The sequence below is a fragment of the Choloepus didactylus genome, chromosome 19, assembly GCF_015220235.1.
Source record: "Choloepus didactylus isolate mChoDid1 chromosome 19, mChoDid1.pri, whole genome shotgun sequence".
NCBI classification, from domain to species: domain Eukaryota; kingdom Metazoa; phylum Chordata; class Mammalia; order Pilosa; family Megalonychidae; genus Choloepus; species Choloepus didactylus.
The window spans coordinates 20,720,590-20,740,232 of record NC_051325.1 but is presented as its reverse complement, the minus strand read 5'-3'; the positions used below and the strand labels follow the sequence as shown (position 1 = coordinate 20,740,232).

The window sequence follows — 19,643 nt, the reverse complement described above, 5'->3', positions numbered from 1 at the left end:
CTCAGCCATTCCACCCAATCCAGGTTGGTGTACGATGTGTGCACAGTCACAGTTGTCCCCTAGCAGGTGTTCCAGATTATTTATTACTTGTTCCTGGTTGATTATTAATTGTTCCAGTGGACTAACTGAATTCCACACCTCTCTGTGCCGCCATCTTATCCCTTCTCCCAAGCACTTAATGTTTTGCAAGATAACATTGCAAAGCTATCCATTAGGGTACATCTCACTGCTCCTCTGTCCAATGTGGAAACCCTGTCCATGCACACATGTGTACACACACAGGAACACATGATGAGGCCCTTTACAAAACATCTCATTGAGAAAAAAACTTTAGTTACTTTGATTTCACATAATTTATTCACATAGACCATCCATTACAAAGAAATGAAACATAGATCAAGCATCTAAATTTGCCCATATACTGAAAAAGATGAAAAGGAGTGGGATCCTTAAATGACCCTTCATTTTAAACATTACAGCATTTACTTATGTAAATAAAGTGCCTTCTTTGGGAACTAAAAAAAAAGAAAAAACGTAGATCGACACTAAGAAAACACTTGTTTCAAAGTGTTTATTATGTCATATTAGGGCAATTACAATGCTTACTGAATAGAAATACTTTCTCTCTATTAATTTCCACAATAATCTTGCAAATGATACTTGAAAGGAAAACAAACTGAAACAGAACCAGGAATCCTACCCCAGAACCAAGAAGCAAAGCAGAACATAGACAATATGAAAAAGGCCAGATCCTATTTCATCTATTCAATTTAAGTGAAATGAAGATATAAACAAACTTTGTGGTGTGTACTTTGTTTTTATCTACTACATTTGATTTTTCAAATCAGAACATCCATTTTCCACAGGCAGCTCTCTGTTGGCCAAAAATAATGGCAAGAAGATATGGCTTTGGAAAGGACAGATTTAAATGACAACTACAAGTTCTCAACTCGCTAAATACCTAGCCATAACATTTTTAGGAGGTAAATGGCTGATTAAAATTGATTTTAGCTCTTCTTCTTTTTTGCCTTTCTCCATCACCATCAAGTGAAGATTCTTTTAATTCCTCAGGCACTCAAAGGCCATGTGTGACATTTCTGAACCTCAGATTTCTCATTTGAACATAAGAATCATTAGGTTAAAAGTACTTAGAAAGTACTGACCAAAGAAAATGATCAACAAATGGTAGTTATTGTTATTATCCTTATTATTGGTCCCAAAATGATGGCAAGTGTTAAATTTAGTACGATACAGTACCTACCTACACAACATCTCTTCCCCTCTCCTTTCTTAACAGATCCTGATTTTGTTCTGCTTTCTACTTCCCCTACCCACAGCTGTGTACATGACTCACAGTCATTTCCTGTACCCATTTCCATCTGTCAGTGATGGTTTAGGAATGCACATGCGACCCTATCAGCCAATCAATGCAGTGGGAAGAGAAGTCGGCTGAGGAAATTATGAGGAAAGTGTTTCTTATTCCTTTGGAAAAAAAAAAAGCTACAGAAGAGATCGAGATTATTTATTTTTCTTACTCTAGAAATTTTTGTGTGATGATAAGTGTTTTTGGCATTGCAGTGGTGACTGGGCTAAGAGCCTGAGAAGAGGCGAAGAATAACGACAGCAGAGCAAATGAGGGAGGTAGGAAACTGCGTGCCTGAAGTCGTAAGTGGAGCCCTGAACTAACTAGCCCTGGAGTCCACTTACTTTAGGACTTCCTGTTATGTGAAATTATTTTCTTATTGTTAAATCCAGTTTGAGTTGGGATTTCTGTTACTTGCAGTCCAAAACACTCTAATTACCACAGTAATGGAAAAGCGTGAAAAGGGTAATGGCTCTTCTCAAAACTAAACTAAACGACAAGTAAACACCCTTATCTTCAATAAAACAGAGCCACTAGTGTGGTTTTCTAAAGTTCTTAAACAAGCAGGAGCACTAGCTTTGGTTTACCAACGTGGAACAAGTAAGTCATTTCACCAAACAGAATCTGTTTGTGCACTGAAATATGCAAAGGGTTACTGAACTCAATTCAACAGATAGTTACTGAATACCTACTAAATCTTTATGGTGGATAGAATTATATACCCCAGTTTGAACATGTTCTTGGTCTTGGTCCTTGTATTAGTTAGGGTTCTCCTTGGAAACAGAATCAATGAGAGATGTCTCTTATTATCAAATTGTAAAAGTGACTCACGCAACTGCGGGAGCGCACGAGTCCAAATTCTGCAGAGCCGTCAACAAGCTGTCAACTCCAAGGAAGACGTCCGACGAACTCCTCGGGAAACGAACCGACAACTTTGACGAACTCCTCAGGAAACGAACCGGCGACTTTGAAGAACTCCTCAGGAAACGAACCGACAACTTTGACGAACTCCTCAGGAAACGAACTGGCAACTTCGACGAGCTCCCCAGGAAAAGCTTCACTGAGCAGCTGAAGAAGAAGTGAAGGTTCTCTAACCGTCCGGCTTATAAGCCTCCAACTGATCACCCGGACCAAATCCAGCCAATTGCATTCTCTCACTGTGGAAGCACGCCCCTTGATGAGTCATCAGTCAGCTGCAGTCAATTGACTGATGATCCGACAAACCAACCAGCCTCAAATAGCCTCACAGGAATCGTCAGGCCAGTGCCCGCTTGACCAGACAGCTAGGCCACCTAGCCAAGTTGACACATGAACCCAACCATCACAGTCCTCATTCTGCTGGGTATGGACCCATTGTAAATAAGATCTCTTCAAGATGCTACTTCAGTTAAGGTATGGCCTAATTAATCAGGTCAGGCTTTAATCAAGATTACTGGTGTCTTTTATAAGCAGAGTGAAAGCCAGATGGAAAGAGAAACACTGGGAGCAGCCAGAAGCTGAAAGCTAACAGAACCCAGAAGGGAAAGGAGAAGACACAGCCATTGCACTGACATAACAGAAATGCCAAGGAACCCCAAAGATTACCAGCCAGTCAAAAGATAATGACCCTGAGAGGAAGCAAGCATCTGAAACCATGAGCCAATAAATTCCTGTTGTTAAGTCAACCCATCGTATGGTATTTGTTTTAGCAGTTAGGAAACTAAAACAATCTTTAGGCCACCAGCCATCTCTCAAGGAACTCACAGTCTTTGCAGAGAAGAACAAGAGAGATGACAACCATGTGAGTGGTATAAGTGCTGCATCATGGTACCACTGACCACTAATAGGAAGTAAATCCACAGGGCTAGGTATGGCAGTGAGGGAGGGAGAGAAGGAAGACTGAAAAAGACATTTAAGCTGCATCTGGAAGGATGAATCAGGCTTCACCAGATGGACAATGAGGGATTCTAAATGGAAAAGAGAGAGAAACATGCACTCCTTCTTCAAGAAATTATGCTATGTTGTTCATATTGCATGGATAACAATGAAGAAGTGAAGGATGATAGCTGGGGCATTGTAAGATTTGCACATCAAAATGAAACACCTATTTTTACATCAAAATGATTTGTATATCAAAATGAAACTCACCAATATAATTTACATAATGAGCTGCTGAAGATTATCCATGAACTTGATGACTTGGGCAGGGTTTAGCCTGCCAAGTTTGTTCTGAGGAAAGCTAGGACTGTAATGCTTATGCTTAATCCAGCTCCAGACCAGCTACAATTCCAATGTGAAATGTTAGAAAGAAGGAACTGCTACAGAACGAGATCAAAACAGAGAAGATAATTCCAACAAACAAGGATGTGTAAAACAAATATATGAAAATATTTAGGTGAGAATATTGTATTTCTATACTCTACTAAATCTACTTTAGCATGAGAAATAAAGTCTAACAGGTAAAGCAGAGACCATCTAAATTTTAAGGACAAAGAAGCACCCTGATGAAACAAATGCTCAGTGTAAGTTCAAATACTAAATTTTACTAGATATCTTAACCATATGGGGCAAATATTCTTTTATATTTATGAGAACTTACCACCACATCATCATAAAAGAGTTTAATCAGGAGTTTATTATTCTTCATCAGTATTAGTAAACAGTGACTATTGATAGACTACAACACAGATAATCTACAGGGAAATTGTGGAGAACCAGGAAAACCTTCTCATTTAGGGAAAGGTTGGAGAGAGAGATGGAGAAAGCAGAATTCGTCAGCACTAATAAGCATGCCTGTAACAATGAGTCCCAACTAACATGAAATGCAAAGGTTCAAGGTAAGAATACCAATGATAATTAGCATACCTGTATGTCTCTCCTCTACAAGCAAAGATGTACTGATTCTGGGACAGGTGGACACAACCCTTCCAACCTGCTTCCTCCATCAGGATTCAAACCCAAGTCTGACTCTAAAGCCCATGACTCTCCACTACCCAAAACTGTCTCCTGAGTGCAACTGCTCTTCTGAGATTGAAAGTAGGTGTATGTAGACCTAAAATGACATTGTGGAATTTTAGTTGAAGGCTCTAATTCTTCAATATCCAACTAAGATTTAAACAAAATGGCTGCTTATGCTTTCTACCAGCCAGTACATGGTTTCATTCACTTTTCATCAAGGCTAAAAAAAAAAAAAAAAAAATTACAACATACAAATAAATGTTCTTTTTCATGAAATGAACAAAGCATTCTGAATATAATAATATAAAGCATCCTTTGGTCATGGCATGCTATATACTATGGGTTGGGCTGTACTGTGATTCACTCATGAGAACCATGACATGTGTTCAATACTAAGTTAATAAAAATGCAAACTGACTGCTTCTACATTTTACATTTACATGGCCCCACTTTTTCCTCCATGAGTCACTATAAGTCTTTTGTCCAAATTAACCAGCCACCATGGACACAGACAGTTAAAATAATACACTTGATGTAATACTGTATCTTTTTTAACCCCTCTATCAGCACCTTTTAGAGTGAGCAATTTTTTTTAACACATCTTTGTTTGCAGCAACCACCTTGGCTAATGTGTCAGGACTAAGTGTATCCCATAAGAGTCTGGAAACATAAACGTCACATCTGCCAGCACTATAATCATGTCTCAGTAGTACCTCTCTTTTGCTGGCCCATATGGTCACTTGCTAAACTGTTAATGTTCTCAGGGATACCCTAGAGTCAAGGATATATGGCAGATCTTGTTAGCTTTAGATCCTGCAAAATGCAATGAGGGAAGAGGATGGTAAATTATACCTGATGGGTGTTGTAGGCAAGGCACAGCTGGGGGAACAGCACCACTCTGCCCAGATGTCCTGCTGCCAGTGGCCATCAAAATGTCTTGCTACTCAAAGTGTAGTCTGTGGACCAGCAGCACTGGCATCACCTGGGAGCATGTGAAAAATACAGAATCCCAAGCAGCAACATCGACACATTGAACCATAACCTGCATTTTTAAAAGATCCCCAGGTGAAGAGCTGATTTTTAAAAATAACGTGGGGAGCTCTTTATAGGGTACACCATTAAGATTATTATCCCAAATAACTCTTAGAAACAGAAACGCTAAACAAAGTTGCTGTCTAAAGAATCATGTCCAGAGGAAGCTTTAAGAGGAACTGAAGACCCTATGTCAAGCATCTAAGAGTTAAAGCCCTGAAATCCTTGGGCACCAATTTCTTCATGACAGCCTGCCAACATCAGACATACTATGTGCCTTCAGAAAGTGATGAGTTACACTGTGTACAACTTTCATAGCAACAAATTATCAATTTACAAAACTCAAAAGTCAACATATTGTGCCTTACAGTCATTTAAGCTGGCAAGACTTTAAAGTACACACAAATCTCAAGTAATGCATTGGAAATATTTGATTTATGTTAAACAGTGTTACGGAATTTAAACATTCATATGCTCAGCCAAACCCTATTCCTGGCTGATCAGCTCACTGATCAGCTTACATATACCTTTCCAACATATACTGCCCAACTAAATTTAATACTAAAAAATTTTAAAGCCCTTTCTATGTATTTTTTTAAAATAAATTTCATCTCAAGTAAATTTGCTGAGCTGAAAAGAACTACCAGAATAATAACACCAAAAATGGCCCTGCTTTTATTGAGTGAACTCTGCCTCTAACAAGAACCTTCCACAGAGGGAACTAAAACAGCTGAGCCACGCAAGCCTTCAGTCCGGTGACGGCCGCAAAGCAGCGTGTCAGAAATAAATTGTTTTTCTGCTCCTTTTGATGGGTTATGCTTTCAAGTCAGGAAATTAGAAACAGGTGTGCCAGAGGGCACACATATCCTCGCTCCACACTGAAAAACACGCGTTTTCAATTTTCAAACATGAAAGGGACTCCTGTTGAATGAAAGAAGAAATGAAAATCCAGCTCTGTTTCTGTGAACCATATGAAGAACACTTAGAAAAGCTCTGACAAGTTGCTTGACTCCCCCCTCCCACCCCACGTGACAGCAGGTAGTGATCCACAATAGGAAGGAAAAGGCATTCTTCCCAGTGAGAACAATCAAAGACAGAATTACACTAAGGATCAGAGTATAGGCATTTTAACCCATCACTTGATCTTAGGCTTCTGTTTTTACCATTTCTTCCACCTTCTGTTTTAAAATTAGAAGTCTGTTCTTTTAGAACACAACAAGAAAGCAATGCAAAATAAGTATGTGGCAAAAACAAAACAAACAAACAAAAAAAAACCTGATAAGCTAAAAACATCAAAAGAACATTTTAGGGCTCACTAGATCCACTGCAACCCAGGCCTACCACCCTCTTTCACATAAAGACCTACTTTCTCTCTTTGATGCTCTGAGCTCTCCTGCAGCTCAGGGTGCTGAAGACATTTCAGTTCAGTATAGGAGTGTTATCAGCTTAATAGTAACTGATCGTGGGCATCGTGGGATGGAGAACATCTTCTTGACCAAAAGGGGGATGTGAAAGGAAATGAAATAAGCTTCAGTGGCAGAGAGAGTCCAAAAGGAGCCAAGAGGTCACTCTGGCAGGCACTCATGCACAATTTAGACAACCCTTTTTAGGTTCTGAAGAATTGGGGTAGCTGGTGGTAGACACCTGAAACTATCAGACTACAACCCAGAACCCATGAATCTCGAAGACAATTGTATAAAAATGTAGCTTATGAGGGGTGACAATGGGATTGGGAAAGCCATAAGGACCACAGTCCACTTTGTCTAGTTTATGGATGGATGAGCAGAAAAATAGGGGAAGGAAACAAACAAACAAACAGACAAAGGTACCCAGTGTTCTGTTTTACTTCAATTGCTCTTCTTCACTTTAATTATTATTATTGTTATTTTTGTGTGTGTGCTAATGAAGGTGTCAGGGATTGACTTAGGTGATGAATGTGCAACTATGTAATGGTACTGTGAACAATTAAATGTACGATTTGTTTTGTATGACTGTGTGGTACGTGAATATATCTCAATAAAATGAAGATTAAAAAAAAAAGTAACTGACTTTGATGGGATTAGGGAGAGGGTGGCAGGAAGGGAAAAGTACTAATAGCTGCAACAAAGGGCAAGCCATCAGGTGCACCCTGGTAACTGCAAGTTTCTCTTTGGGAGGCACTAGTCATGCACATTCCTTAGATGAATGAATGCAACTGAGCCTCATCAAGGAATAGCAAGCTTTTCTGCTATATCCTGTATTTCAACATATTTCTACATTGGCAAGAAACTTTCCTATATTATCCAATAAGGCCACAGATCTCATGTCCTTTGAGGACAGGGATTGTGTCTTTACCTCTTTCCCTGCCAGGCTCAAGATAAGAGCCTCAAAAACAGCAGTTGTTTCATTGCCTGAGAGCAATTATAACAGGTCCTCTTGCAAAAAAGCAAAATATCTGAACACATCTAGCCATAGAGCTATCCTTCATATCCTTTAAAATTGTGTTTTGAAGAATATTTAATGATACCTAAAATGTTCATTATATAATATCAGAAGGACAAAGAACAATATAAACTTAACAGTATTCCCACTCTTGTTTTATGACAAAAATCCACCAAAAATATTAATACTGATTATCATGGGATGGCAAAAGTCTCCATTTTATTTTCCAAATTCTCTTCAATGAGCACATGTTATTTCACCATCAGGAAAAAATTGACTCATTAAATCTCTAAGATACATGATAACCAAGTCTATCACACTTAACTGGTTTCTTAGGAAATGATCTGGCATAATTCAGAATTATACTTTATTTTGAACCACAAGTGACGTTAGTTATGTGAAAAGCAGGAATCATTTATTAATAGTTCATCAGATATGAATTGACCTAATTAGAGTAAGCAATGGTCTTGGAATAGAATTCCTGTTCTGGATAATTACTTTAGTTCTTGGAAATGTGCTGATAATATATATGCTCTGTTATCTGTAAATGAATAGTATTTTTCTCCCACCCTCACTAACTACTATAATGTTCAAAGAGTCAAGTGCTTTTAAAATCATGTTTACAAATGTTAGGGTTTTTATCTAAGCTTATATCTATAAATCATAACTCACTAAAAGATTTCTCATGGCATTATTCTCAACCCTACATATTATATCTAAATTATTGCAGCTTAAGTGGTTGCTCTTTACCCTGAGCACTCTATGAATCTTGTTGAGAGTGACAATATTATGGAAGTTTATTTCAGAAGGATAAGAAGCTTCTGAGAAGCCACAGTGTCAGCCATGTAGTAAGAAACAGCCATTGTCTAGTAAGACAGATAAAGGAGCCAGCATAGGCTGACGAGCCTGAATTCCACCCCTGTAGGACTGACAGTGATTTATTTATCCCCTTGGCCAATTCTCTCTTTCTCATTGTCTGAATCATTGCTCCTCATTTCAGAAAAACCTCAGATATGAAAGATCTACCTTTATCTATCTTCTAAAAGTATAAGCATTTCTCTACTCAAAAAGGTCCCAGCTATATGCAAAACTTAAATTCAGTTTATAGTTAAGGCCATCTAGAGACCACCACTGAAGACCCTGAATTAAGCTTCCAAACACCCTGCACTCAGCCCTTTTCCTCAGGCATCCTCTATTCCTGTCAGAATACACTACTCTTAATCCCTTATTTTTAACCTCCTCTGGGTCCTGACTCATCTGGCTTGGCCTAGCTCACTCCACTGCAATGTATTTACTTGTCCATTCACATTCATTCATTCATTCAATGAACATCAGAGGCTCTATGTGATGGGCACCATTCATGCATCAGTGCACAAAGCTGATGAGAATCTGCACCTTTGTGGAGTTTCATAGTAGAGAAGAGGAGTAAAAAAAAAGGTAAAATAGTTAACAGATACAAAATCTTAGATGATGACAAGTCCTATGGGGAAAAATAAAACAGGGAAAGGGGGTAGGGAATGTTGGCTGAGGGAAGAATTACATGTTTAAATAGGACAGTCAGGGAAGATTTCACTGAGAAAGTAAATAATCTGAAAAAGTACCTGAAGAGCTCGGGGCAGGGGATTAAGATAATGAGAGTAGAGAACTAAAGAAGAGGAAGCAAGTCATGCAAAAGTCCTAAGGTGGGAGCACACCTGCCAATGTAGCTGGAATGAACTGAGCAAGGGGAAAAAAAAGCAAAAGCTGAAGTCCAAGGGGAAGCATCTCCTATAAGGCCTCCTAGGCTGTTCATAATGATTTTGGCTTTTCCTTGAGTGAAATGGCTTCAGAGAGAATAGAGCACATTCCCCAAGGATTGGGGGGAATCTGGCCATCACCCCACTGTTCTGAGCGGGTTGATCCTGTGCCTAACAACTGTACACTGTAAACTAATAAACCCCATTGTAAAAGCCAATTCATTTCTGGTATACATTGCAGCAGCTTTAGCAAACCAAAACAGTGTTTGGATGGTTCCAAGAAAAGGTATGTCAAGAGCTTAACTTAGGTTTGAACACCAACTCCTATGCCGAGAAATGATGAAGGGGAGAAAGAGCAAAATAAAGGGACCGGCTAGGAGGCTACATTGAATATGAAGGCTCCTTGGATCTTCTGAAGCAGTGGAGATGTTGAGAAGGGGTCAGATTTTAAATACACTTAAAGTGGAGTGAAGAAAGGGTTTGTTATTGGAGAATGACTCCAAGATTTTGTGCTGAGTCACTGGATGGATGAAGTTGTCATTTGCTGTGTGGAGAAGAAGACTGCAAAAAGAGCAGTTTGGGAGGGACATGCAATATTAAGAGCTAATATTTGAACATGTTAAATTTGAGATGCCTATCAAACATCTGAATGGAGACTTTGAGTAAGAGGTTGAATATATATACATATCTGAGTTCTGGGCAGAGGCCCAGACTGGAGATAAAAATGCTGGAGTCACCTCAGCATATAGATAGTACTTAGCTATTACATTGGACAACAATATCAAGAGAGGGGGTAAACAAAGAAAAAGAGAAGAGGTTCAAGGACTAAGCTTCCAGGCACCCTAACACTGAGAGGTCCAGATGAGAAACATTAAAAAGGGAGACTGAGAAGGAACAGCCAGGGAAGTAGGAAGAAGATCAGATGAGTGTAGTATCCTTGAAGTCTACCAAAGGCAGTATTTCCCGGGGTAGAAACTCATGCAAGTAACTGTGCCAAATGCTGCGTAATGGACTAAAAGATGACCACTGGATTTTGGAGGTAACTGTGACCTTGCCAGGAGCAGAATGGTGAAGTGCTGGAGGACTAAGCCTGATTGACATAGAATCAAGAGTAAACGAGATGAGAGAACTAAGAAAAATAATAAATAGCGAGTACAGACAAACTCCTTGAAGTTTTGCCTCTGAGGGTTGCTGAGAAACAGAGAGCTGGAAGGGAGGGTGAACCCCTAGGTGACCTGTACACAGAGTCCTGAGTAGAACAGGGCCTTTATTCAGGACACTCATCAAGTGACTCAGCCACCGAGAGTGCCTATGACAGCTAAAGAGTACAAAAGAGACAGAATGGCTGCTGCTAAAGTAGCATGGATTCCTGCCTGCCTTCTCCTTCTGGGCCCCAAAGAGTAATGACTGTGTGGCAGAAGGCAATGGTCTCCCATTGGCTCTTGCTGACATGACTCCACTTTTTCAAGCAAGGCTGTCTTGTGCATTCCTGGCAAAGGTCCCAGGTTTTGAGCACAGTTCCTTTAGACAATCATCCACAGACAGCCAGAGGAAGACCATGGGCTGACTGTTAGGTTGAAGGACCAAAAAGGGGTGATATATACCACTTCTAGCTCTTGAGGAAGAGACTCCAATCAGTGACTCATAAATATTAGGGCATAAGCCTGGTCTGAAGCCTTGCATTTTTTATTCACCTCTGAAGCTACTTGTGGCAAGCCATGGCCATGTCCCTCACCACCCTCTGGTATCTAGACTACCCAGAGTCAAGACTTAGAAAATCAAAGAACCTAGAAAATCAGAAATCACTGGGCCTCATACCAATCTTTCTACACGCCAAAACACGTTATGGAAAGGGGACAGAAACCCATGCCTCTTGATCTCCAGTCAACTGCTATCATTACTCCTGGACTTGCTGCTTTTCTTTAAGAGAAAAAACAGAACTGCAGAGACAAGTAACAGCAGACTACTGTTAAGGTCACCCAGAGCACAAACTTAATCTCCTGTTATTTACCTCCTTCTGATCTTCTAATCCTCTATCTCCTCTTCCTCTTCATAACCAGAGATAGACCACAGACGTACCTTATATTACACATCTGATGTGTTACTGAAAAATTATGTGTGAATCCAACTGTGACAAATTGAATATTTTAAAATGCTATTTCAAAAAATTCTATGGTGAATATTTTTTTTGAAAAGGCAAGCATCTTTCTAGAAAAGGAGAGAACCACACATGCATTTCTTTATTTTTGTTACTAAGCTCTTACTATGTACAAGACCCAGTGTCAGGCACTCAGGAGACACAAATATACTTACAGCCCCTCTTTTTCCCACAGAGTTGATCTCACTGCTTGCATTAAGAAAGCTTGGAACAAATTTACTTTCACAAAAAAAGCCAAGAATAAAAACTTTTACTATATTTTATCAATTTTAAGATTCACTTCTTTTTTTCACTTTTTAAATTTCCTGAAATCAGGAGGTGCATTATAATTGAAGGCAGCCTCCAGGCTGACCTCCAGGCAGCAGTTGTGACTCAGCTGCCACTATCTATAGGTGCAAGCTGTTCCTATTTGTTGATCCTTCAGTTATGTGCCACGTTAAAACAACATGCATTGAGTTTAAATGTTGTTTAAAATGTGTTCAAAAGGATTACACTAAGAAACAGAATTGAAACAAAAAGTGACTTATACACAGAAAAGCATGGAAACAGCAGTGGACATCACTTTGAAATCAGTGAAGCAAATACTTCGCACTGGAGGAACACCTCAATTCCATATTTTCTTGTAAAGTAATAACCATGGATTAAGTAACAAGAATGCAATGTGTCATATTTTAATTGACTTTTTTTTTTCCTTAGTGGCATAAAAATAAAAATAACAGTGTGGTTTACAAAAAATGGTGATTTGGATTCAATGCAATACAGCAGGAATTGAACTCCTACTCTGGGCCTAGAAGTGTGCTGTCTTCTATACGTTAATTCATTCAATCCTCACAGCAATGGTACACATTGTTATTCCTGTTATACAAAGAACCCCTTGCCCAGGACCCACAGCTGGGACTGAGTGGGAGAGCCTGGACAAGAACCCCGGTATCTGACAGCTCTTACCACTCTGCTCTGCTCCCTCCCTAGCTAGGCAAATTCCTATAAAAACTCTGATTATTTGTCAGAGTTTACAAGGTCAGCTTCCACTGTCCCTATACCCCCAACTCATTCATTTCTCCTCACCCAGTGCTGGGAACAAGTGCTGGAGTTTATTCCTAAAGCTAATGACCAAATTGCCTGTCTGGCCTTGGGAGAATCCTTCTCCGACCATTATTGACTTCTCTCTGTCTTTCAATTGTCACCCTCCAAGAAATATAGATGTAAAATGCAGGCCAGGTCTCTGAATTTTCTGCAACAGCCTAAGGCACAGTCTTTTTAAATTTTGGATAAACAATTGCAAATTCTGTACTCCACCTTTCTTCTGATTTGGTCACCCAACTCTGCCATGCGTTTCCATTGTCAACCTCAGAGCAACAACCCCATGAGAAACAAGGGTGAAGCAATCACACAGAGTTCCATAGATGGGAGGAACTGAAGACCAGCTCTTTCATCCTCAAGTTCTGTAGGCTGATGGTAGTTAGTCCTTTAATTAGGGAAGGCTGTAACATGATGAGCTGGGCATCCAAGTGAAAACTGGATGTCATGAACTGGAAACCTAGAGGTATCTTTAATCATATGAAACTATCTTCAACTAATGCAGGGTGAGCAAAGGAGGAACTATCCAAGGGGACAGGGGAAAGATCTCAAATCTACAATTTTAGTTTTCCCTACCTGTTGCATTCTACTGAATAGAATCAAATCAATGAAGTCAGTATATGTTCTTATTCTAATTTCCAAATCACCAATTTTTTTTTAAAAGGGAAGGAATAGGGAAAAATATAACTATTGCAAACTATGTACTACAGTTAATGGTATTTTAACGTTCTTTCATCAACAGTAACAAATGTACTATACCAATATTATGAGTCAATAATGGGGCGGGTGATTAGGGGTAGGGTAGGAATTAAGGTTTTTTTTTTTTGTTTTTTTTTTTGCCTTTCTTTTCTGAAGTAATGAAAATGTTCTAAAAATTGGAAAAAAAAATTAATTGTAGTGATGGATGCACAGCTTTATGATGGCACTGTGGGCAAATGATTGTGCACTTTGGATCTTTGGATAATTGTATGGTATGTGAACAATCTCAACAAAATAAAATAAAATAAAATAAAATAAAGCCTTATCGCAGGACATATACACTGGACAAAAGCCTGCAAAAAAAAGGGCGGTGGGGGGAGGAGAGGGTGGATAATCCCCAAAACACTGAATCTCTCTTCCAAAGTGACAAAGTCAGGCAGGCTCTTGGGATTTTAGCTTAAAATAAAATCCAGGTCTCCTAGCATCCAGATATATGAGTAACATTTAAACAACAAGAAACCAACTCCCCGTACAACATATTGACCAAATATAAAATCATCACAACACATGATACCAGCTGAGATTATCGTGGGAAAAGAAAAATGAAACAATGAATTAAATATTTTAGACCTAGGTTTGTTCAAATACTACAATTTTCCTTAGATAGAGGGCCTTACCTAATTAGGCTAATTTCTAAATGTTATATGTCAAGATGGGCCATCAATATTAAATTAAAAACTATCACATATTATTACATTATGCTCAGCTCTTTCTTAATGACAGAAAAAGAATTTCTTGACAATAATATTATTATGGTTTAGACTCAACAGAAGTTTGTGTTTGGACTTCACCTGATAGGCCAGTGGCTCATGATCATATTTTCTCACTATTGCAAGAAATGGAGCTAGGTCTGGAGGCTGCTTTCATAGGCAGGCTGAAGACAGGTCTGAAATAACAGGGTCAGGGCAGTAGGAATAGCAAGAAGCAACAAACATGAGGATAGTGCCAAGATTTCAAGTCTGAACAAACTTGAAATCTGGGAACTGCTAGCAATTGGAGGGCAGAAGGAGAAAAGCCTGTGAAGAAGGAACTGGTAAGAGAGGCAGGAAACAAACCAAGAAAGTTTCAAGATAGTTTCAAGGTATATGCTACAGGCAAAAAGAAAAGAGCTATCTGTTGAGAGAGCATAAAAAGTGTATCATAAGCAGGAGAAAAGGGCTAGTGGACAAGGAGGTACCATTGGCATGGTGGGACAGAAACCAATGTGGCAGCAAATTGAAGAGAAAAAGAAAGGAAAGGCAGCCACATCCACTTTCCCACAAAGCATGAGGATATGGAGGGGAGGAGGAAATCACTATAACTTGAGAGGTAACAGCGCAAAGAGATGAACCCAAGTTCATGATAGATTTTTATCATATATCATTATCAACCAGGAGGATCAGCACATTAACAGAAAAGGCTGCAAGTACTATCAGTATAAGTGTTATGAAAATCTGGATCTCAACAACCAGTCTGTCCATTAAAATGCCTCCTTCACACACACATACACACATTCATTTCTATATGATAATGGCTTTTCTAATACAGTTACAAAAAGGGATCTACATTTTATAAATAGTGCAGTTCTAGGGGTGGATGCATTCTGAGCTATGCATTCTAAAATACATCTTCTTAGATTTATGCGAACATTTTACTCAAGATGTTGTCCATTAGCATTTGAAATGCCTTGCTACTTCTGTAACTTTTGTGGTCCAAATTTGGCAATCTCATGACTCATTAGAGAAAAAAAATCCTTAAAAATCTAATTAAGGTAAGGTTAACCCCACAGCAGCATGGAAACTGCTAGCTAGCAAAGCATTTACACTATGTGATCCTAAATGATCCTTAAAATCTATCTCCCAAATATCAAAGATCTCTCATGTACCAATACTCTTGTCTATGCAGTGTCTTGGCACATGCATCATGTTTACATAAAAATATTGATCTTAATCATCAAATGACCTAAAAGCTGAAGTTATGAAAAATGGTCATGAAGGCAGCAAATACCTGAGGTACTCACAGCTGTGGAGTAGGGATTGTGAGCTCCAGTATTTTCAGCCCAGCAGCCACATCCATAAAGAGCAGCCTGGGAAAAAAACAAATAGACATACGATTTCTGAAATATTGTAAAACTACCAGCTTTCAACAGAAGACAAAATTATATCTATCTAATAGAGACAGGTTTAATAATGATGGGTGATAATATACCAGATGTTGTATAAGACCCACCCAAACAATGGTTCTAACACCATCAAAACTATATTTTCAGTTATTCTACTAATCCAAAAATTTTCAGAAAATTAGAAAGTTTCTTTGTCTCATCAGCAGTTTTTTCTTCACTGAAAAGCCTTTCCACTTTTGTAATTTATCAGCCAATTACTCTTCCAGCCCCTTTGAAATCATTGTGGTTGCTTTAAAATAGTGGTTCTCAAGCCAGGTATATGTCAGTTCACTTAAGGAACTTGCTGATAGGAGGAACCCTGAACCCTGGAGATTCTGATTTAGTAGGTCTGGGGGGAGGCATGGGAATGGGCATTAATACCCAGGGCCCCAAGAGACTGGGAAGCAGATGGCCCTTCTGCTACACTCTAGGAAACCCTACTTTGGGAGGTCCTTTTCCATACCTTCCTTGGGGTGGCACAACAGGAACTGTAAATAACTATGTACCAAAGGACCGAGTTTATGCTCACCAGTGTCCTAGATGCCAGATACAAAAAAAAAGGAGAGGGGGTGGCAAAAAGACCTCTTTATGCTAATCATTTTGTAAGGTGGTGGGGTAGATTTATCTGTTTGAAAATACCGGGAATACAATAAGCTACTATGGTTTTATAAAAGAATATGATAATCACTCCTATTTTGTTTTCAGTGATGCCACCCAGAATGTCTGGATTCCTCTTTTCAATATCTTCAATGAATTCTCTGCCTTTGGGAGGGGAAGCACAACGGATAACTCTTCCACTCCTTAGTTATAAACATAATTAGAAAAGCCCTTAGCTAGTATCATAGAGAAATACAAGGACGCACACTCAAGAATGTTCATTACCACATGGTCAGAAAAACTGGAAGCAACCTAAATGTCAATCAATAAAGAAATGGAATTCATTGAAAAAAATTTTTAAAAAGGAAAATAATTAGGTAGATCTTTAGAAACTAATAAAGAGAGATCTCTAAGACACTGCTGAGTGAAATAAAAAGCAAGCAGCAACAAGACATACTGTACTCACTACCAATGATGGGAGAAAAAGATATGTCCCCAAAGAATAGTACTGTTACTCTCCAGGAGCTCACTTCTGAACACCAGACAAATGGGCTAAGACTAGGTGAATGGTGACCAAACAGACATTAGCTTTCTATGATATTCTATTATTTTTTACGAGGACCATAGAATTCATTTGCTCCCATATTCTAGTTGGAGCAGGAATCTCCACGAAACATCTAAGAACCTCCCTACCTCATGTGGGAACCTACTTTCCTTTTGGACCCTTCCTATTGATAGAAAATTCTTTCTTACAGGTTGAGGAAATATGTTTTGTTATAACTTCCACCCACTAGTTCTGGTTCTACTCTCTGGAATTACTTTAACCTCTCCATAAAGTTCTCCTGATTTTAAAAAATTAGTTGTTCTAGTCTCCTGGTTTCCCGTTTCTCACTAAAAGAATCCCAGATTTGTGAACTGTTTCCTAAGACTCTGAGTTGCACACAACCACAACCACCCACCCCCACTCATCCTTGAGAAATCAATCCAGAGTCCAGAATATTAAATAAGTTTTGATTCTTGTGCCAACTCAGACTGACTGGAAGTGGCCACCTGGAACAGCCTTGTGGAAGTTTCTGAGACCTTGTCCAGGACCAGTGAGAAAGGGTACTGTGATCAACTGGAGATAAAGTCTCCCATGTTAATGTGACCCACAGGTGCCATCTCCAATTGTCATTGACAACAGCCCTCTTAAAAGTAATATCAAGAACTGAACACAAAGCTCCAATTATGGCAGACAGTAGAAAAGCTATTACTGCCTTTGAAAACATCATGCTTCTGATATACTCAAGACTGCTCAACACTGCTGGGTCATGTGGCAACTGAAAGCCCTCCAGAAGTGAATCATCACAAGGATTTTAGAGTAAAACTGGCAGACTTGTGGGATCAGCCACCAGGCAGATGCTGTATCAGCTGAAGCCTTGGGGAACACAGCACCTCAGAGGAAGGGCCCTAGACATCTGCCCATCGCCCTTTCCATTCCTCACAACTACCTTGACCGGGAGCCTGCTCTAAAAAAAAACAGTAAATAAGGTCACAAAGACCCCTCTTAGAAATCCAGTGGAGTGCATCTCTTCCTAGAAAAGAAAGAACATTTATTCTTACCCTTTGTTTCTTCTCTCTAAGCAAATTTCCTTTATGACACCGCCCCCCCACCACCACCAGTTTCATGACCTAAAGTCATCTCCCTTAACCTGCTGAAATTGGTTGGAATGAGGGAAGAATAGGCAAGATAAAAGAAGCAATCCAAGGCTGCGCCTCTCTTATCCACTTCTTTGGGTAAAACACAGCAATCTTAAACAGGTTTCAAAAAAACAAACAAATAAAAAACAAGGTTTTTTTTTTGGGGGGGGGGTAGTAAAATTTATTAAAGGTATTATGCAGTAAAAGTAGGTCATATAAGTGATTATATTTTGTTTTTATCATTATTTAGTCTTCTCTGGGCCTTAGTTTCCTCTTTTATAAAATGGAAATCATAAAAACATTCAGCCCATGGCATTGTCAGAGGATCCCATGGATTAGCATGCACGTGACCATGGTTCCCAGGATACAGCAAGAACTTTATATGTGGTAGTTATTTACCAGGGTCTCCCATAAACAACTAAAATGCACTATTACATTTAATCTTCTTCAAGTCTGTAAGGTAGCTATTTACTCCCATTTTACAGTTGTGGAAACTGGAGCTTAAAGATGTTGAGTAATTTTGTCAAAAGTAAGGGGTGTGGTAATAGAGAGGTAGGATTAGAATAAAGGTTTCCCTGAATCCAAAGTCCAGTTGTTAACCACTAAACTCAACTGCCTATTTCTGTGTGTGTGTGTGTGTGTGTGTGTGTGTGAGAGAGAGAGAGAGAGAGAGAGAGAGAGAGAGAGAGAGAGAGAGAGAGAGAGTGTGTGCGTGTGGTCACTGGGGTGGCTGAATATAAGTCCTTTCTCATGTCCAAGTTGTAAATTCTAATTATTCTGGTAAGCTAAAGAAGCAAATAAATTCTAATTCAAATAGCCATTTCACCATTTGAACTGTTATCACATATCTAGAACAGAGTAATAGCCAAAAACTTTAAATAGCTCATTTGTGCATTTAAAATGTATTTAAAAATATCTAGTTTCAGCACATTTTAAAAGCCATAATTAGTCTTTGATACAACTTGCTTCTATATTTTTGTTTCATTCTGCAACTGAGTTCCTCTGCTCAGCCTAAATACAATGTATCAGGTTGCCAAGAAGAATGGTTCTTTACCCCTCATCCAATGCTTACAAATTCTCAGGCTTATTAAATCTCCTCTATCCAAACAAGATAGCCCAATTAAGCAACTGTATTTGCCTTTAAATACCTTTACTACACTCCTCCATATCCCTTCCTAATTTTTTGGCTCTCACAAATTGTGTATTCATAAATTAGCCAGCGGATCAAATCAACAAGTAAGTTTCATATTAGTTTTCTTTTTCCAGGGTAGTCCTATGTGCAGTGGGAGAATGGCTTTAAGAGTGTTAGATGTAGTATCCTACTAACACAGTCCAGGACCATCCTTGGCCCTGTTGTTGCTATTATACTAACCAAAACAAACAGAAAACAGTGAGAATGTAACAGAAATTACAATGTAATAAAAGCAGCTCTGCTGGTTTTTTTCTCTCCTTCTCCACAAGTGTGTCCAAATCTGGTATGCCAAGCTTGATTTTCTTATTACAAACTTGACAAATCCACAGGGTTTTTATAATGTGGAAAACATACCATGACCAGTCAAAGATCTTTTATAATGAGTTCAAAGCATCGTACATGTTGAGTAATCATTCTCCATAAATCCCCTTGTATGGTAGGCAAAGAGTAGCACAAAATTAATTATTCTCCCTCTCTCTCTCCCCCAGTATAGGACTGTAAATGGCTTGCCCACATTAAAAGGCACATGAGGGAATATCACTTCAGGCTTC

At 39.0% G+C, this 19,643-nt stretch overlaps 1 protein-coding gene across 8 annotated transcripts in view; it reads right to left on the bottom strand.

Annotated features, from left to right (window-relative positions):
* The window catches only part of TASP1 (taspase 1), a 656,132-nt gene that overhangs the window by 479,280 nt on the left and 157,209 nt on the right, over nucleotides 1-19,643 (bottom strand). For 6 of the 8 annotated variants that reach the window (XR_005213130.1, XM_037811849.1, XM_037811846.1 and 3 more), the window contains exon 10: nucleotides 15,470-15,548. Coding sequence is in view for 6 of the 8 variants with exons in the window: in XM_037811849.1 (XP_037667777.1) it covers nucleotides 15,470-15,548 (79 nt within the window). In the remaining 2 variants the exon portion in view is untranslated. The remainder of the gene's footprint in view (nucleotides 1-15,469; nucleotides 15,549-19,643) is intronic. The other 2 variants (XR_005213131.1, XM_037811851.1) reach the window with 1 other exon arrangement.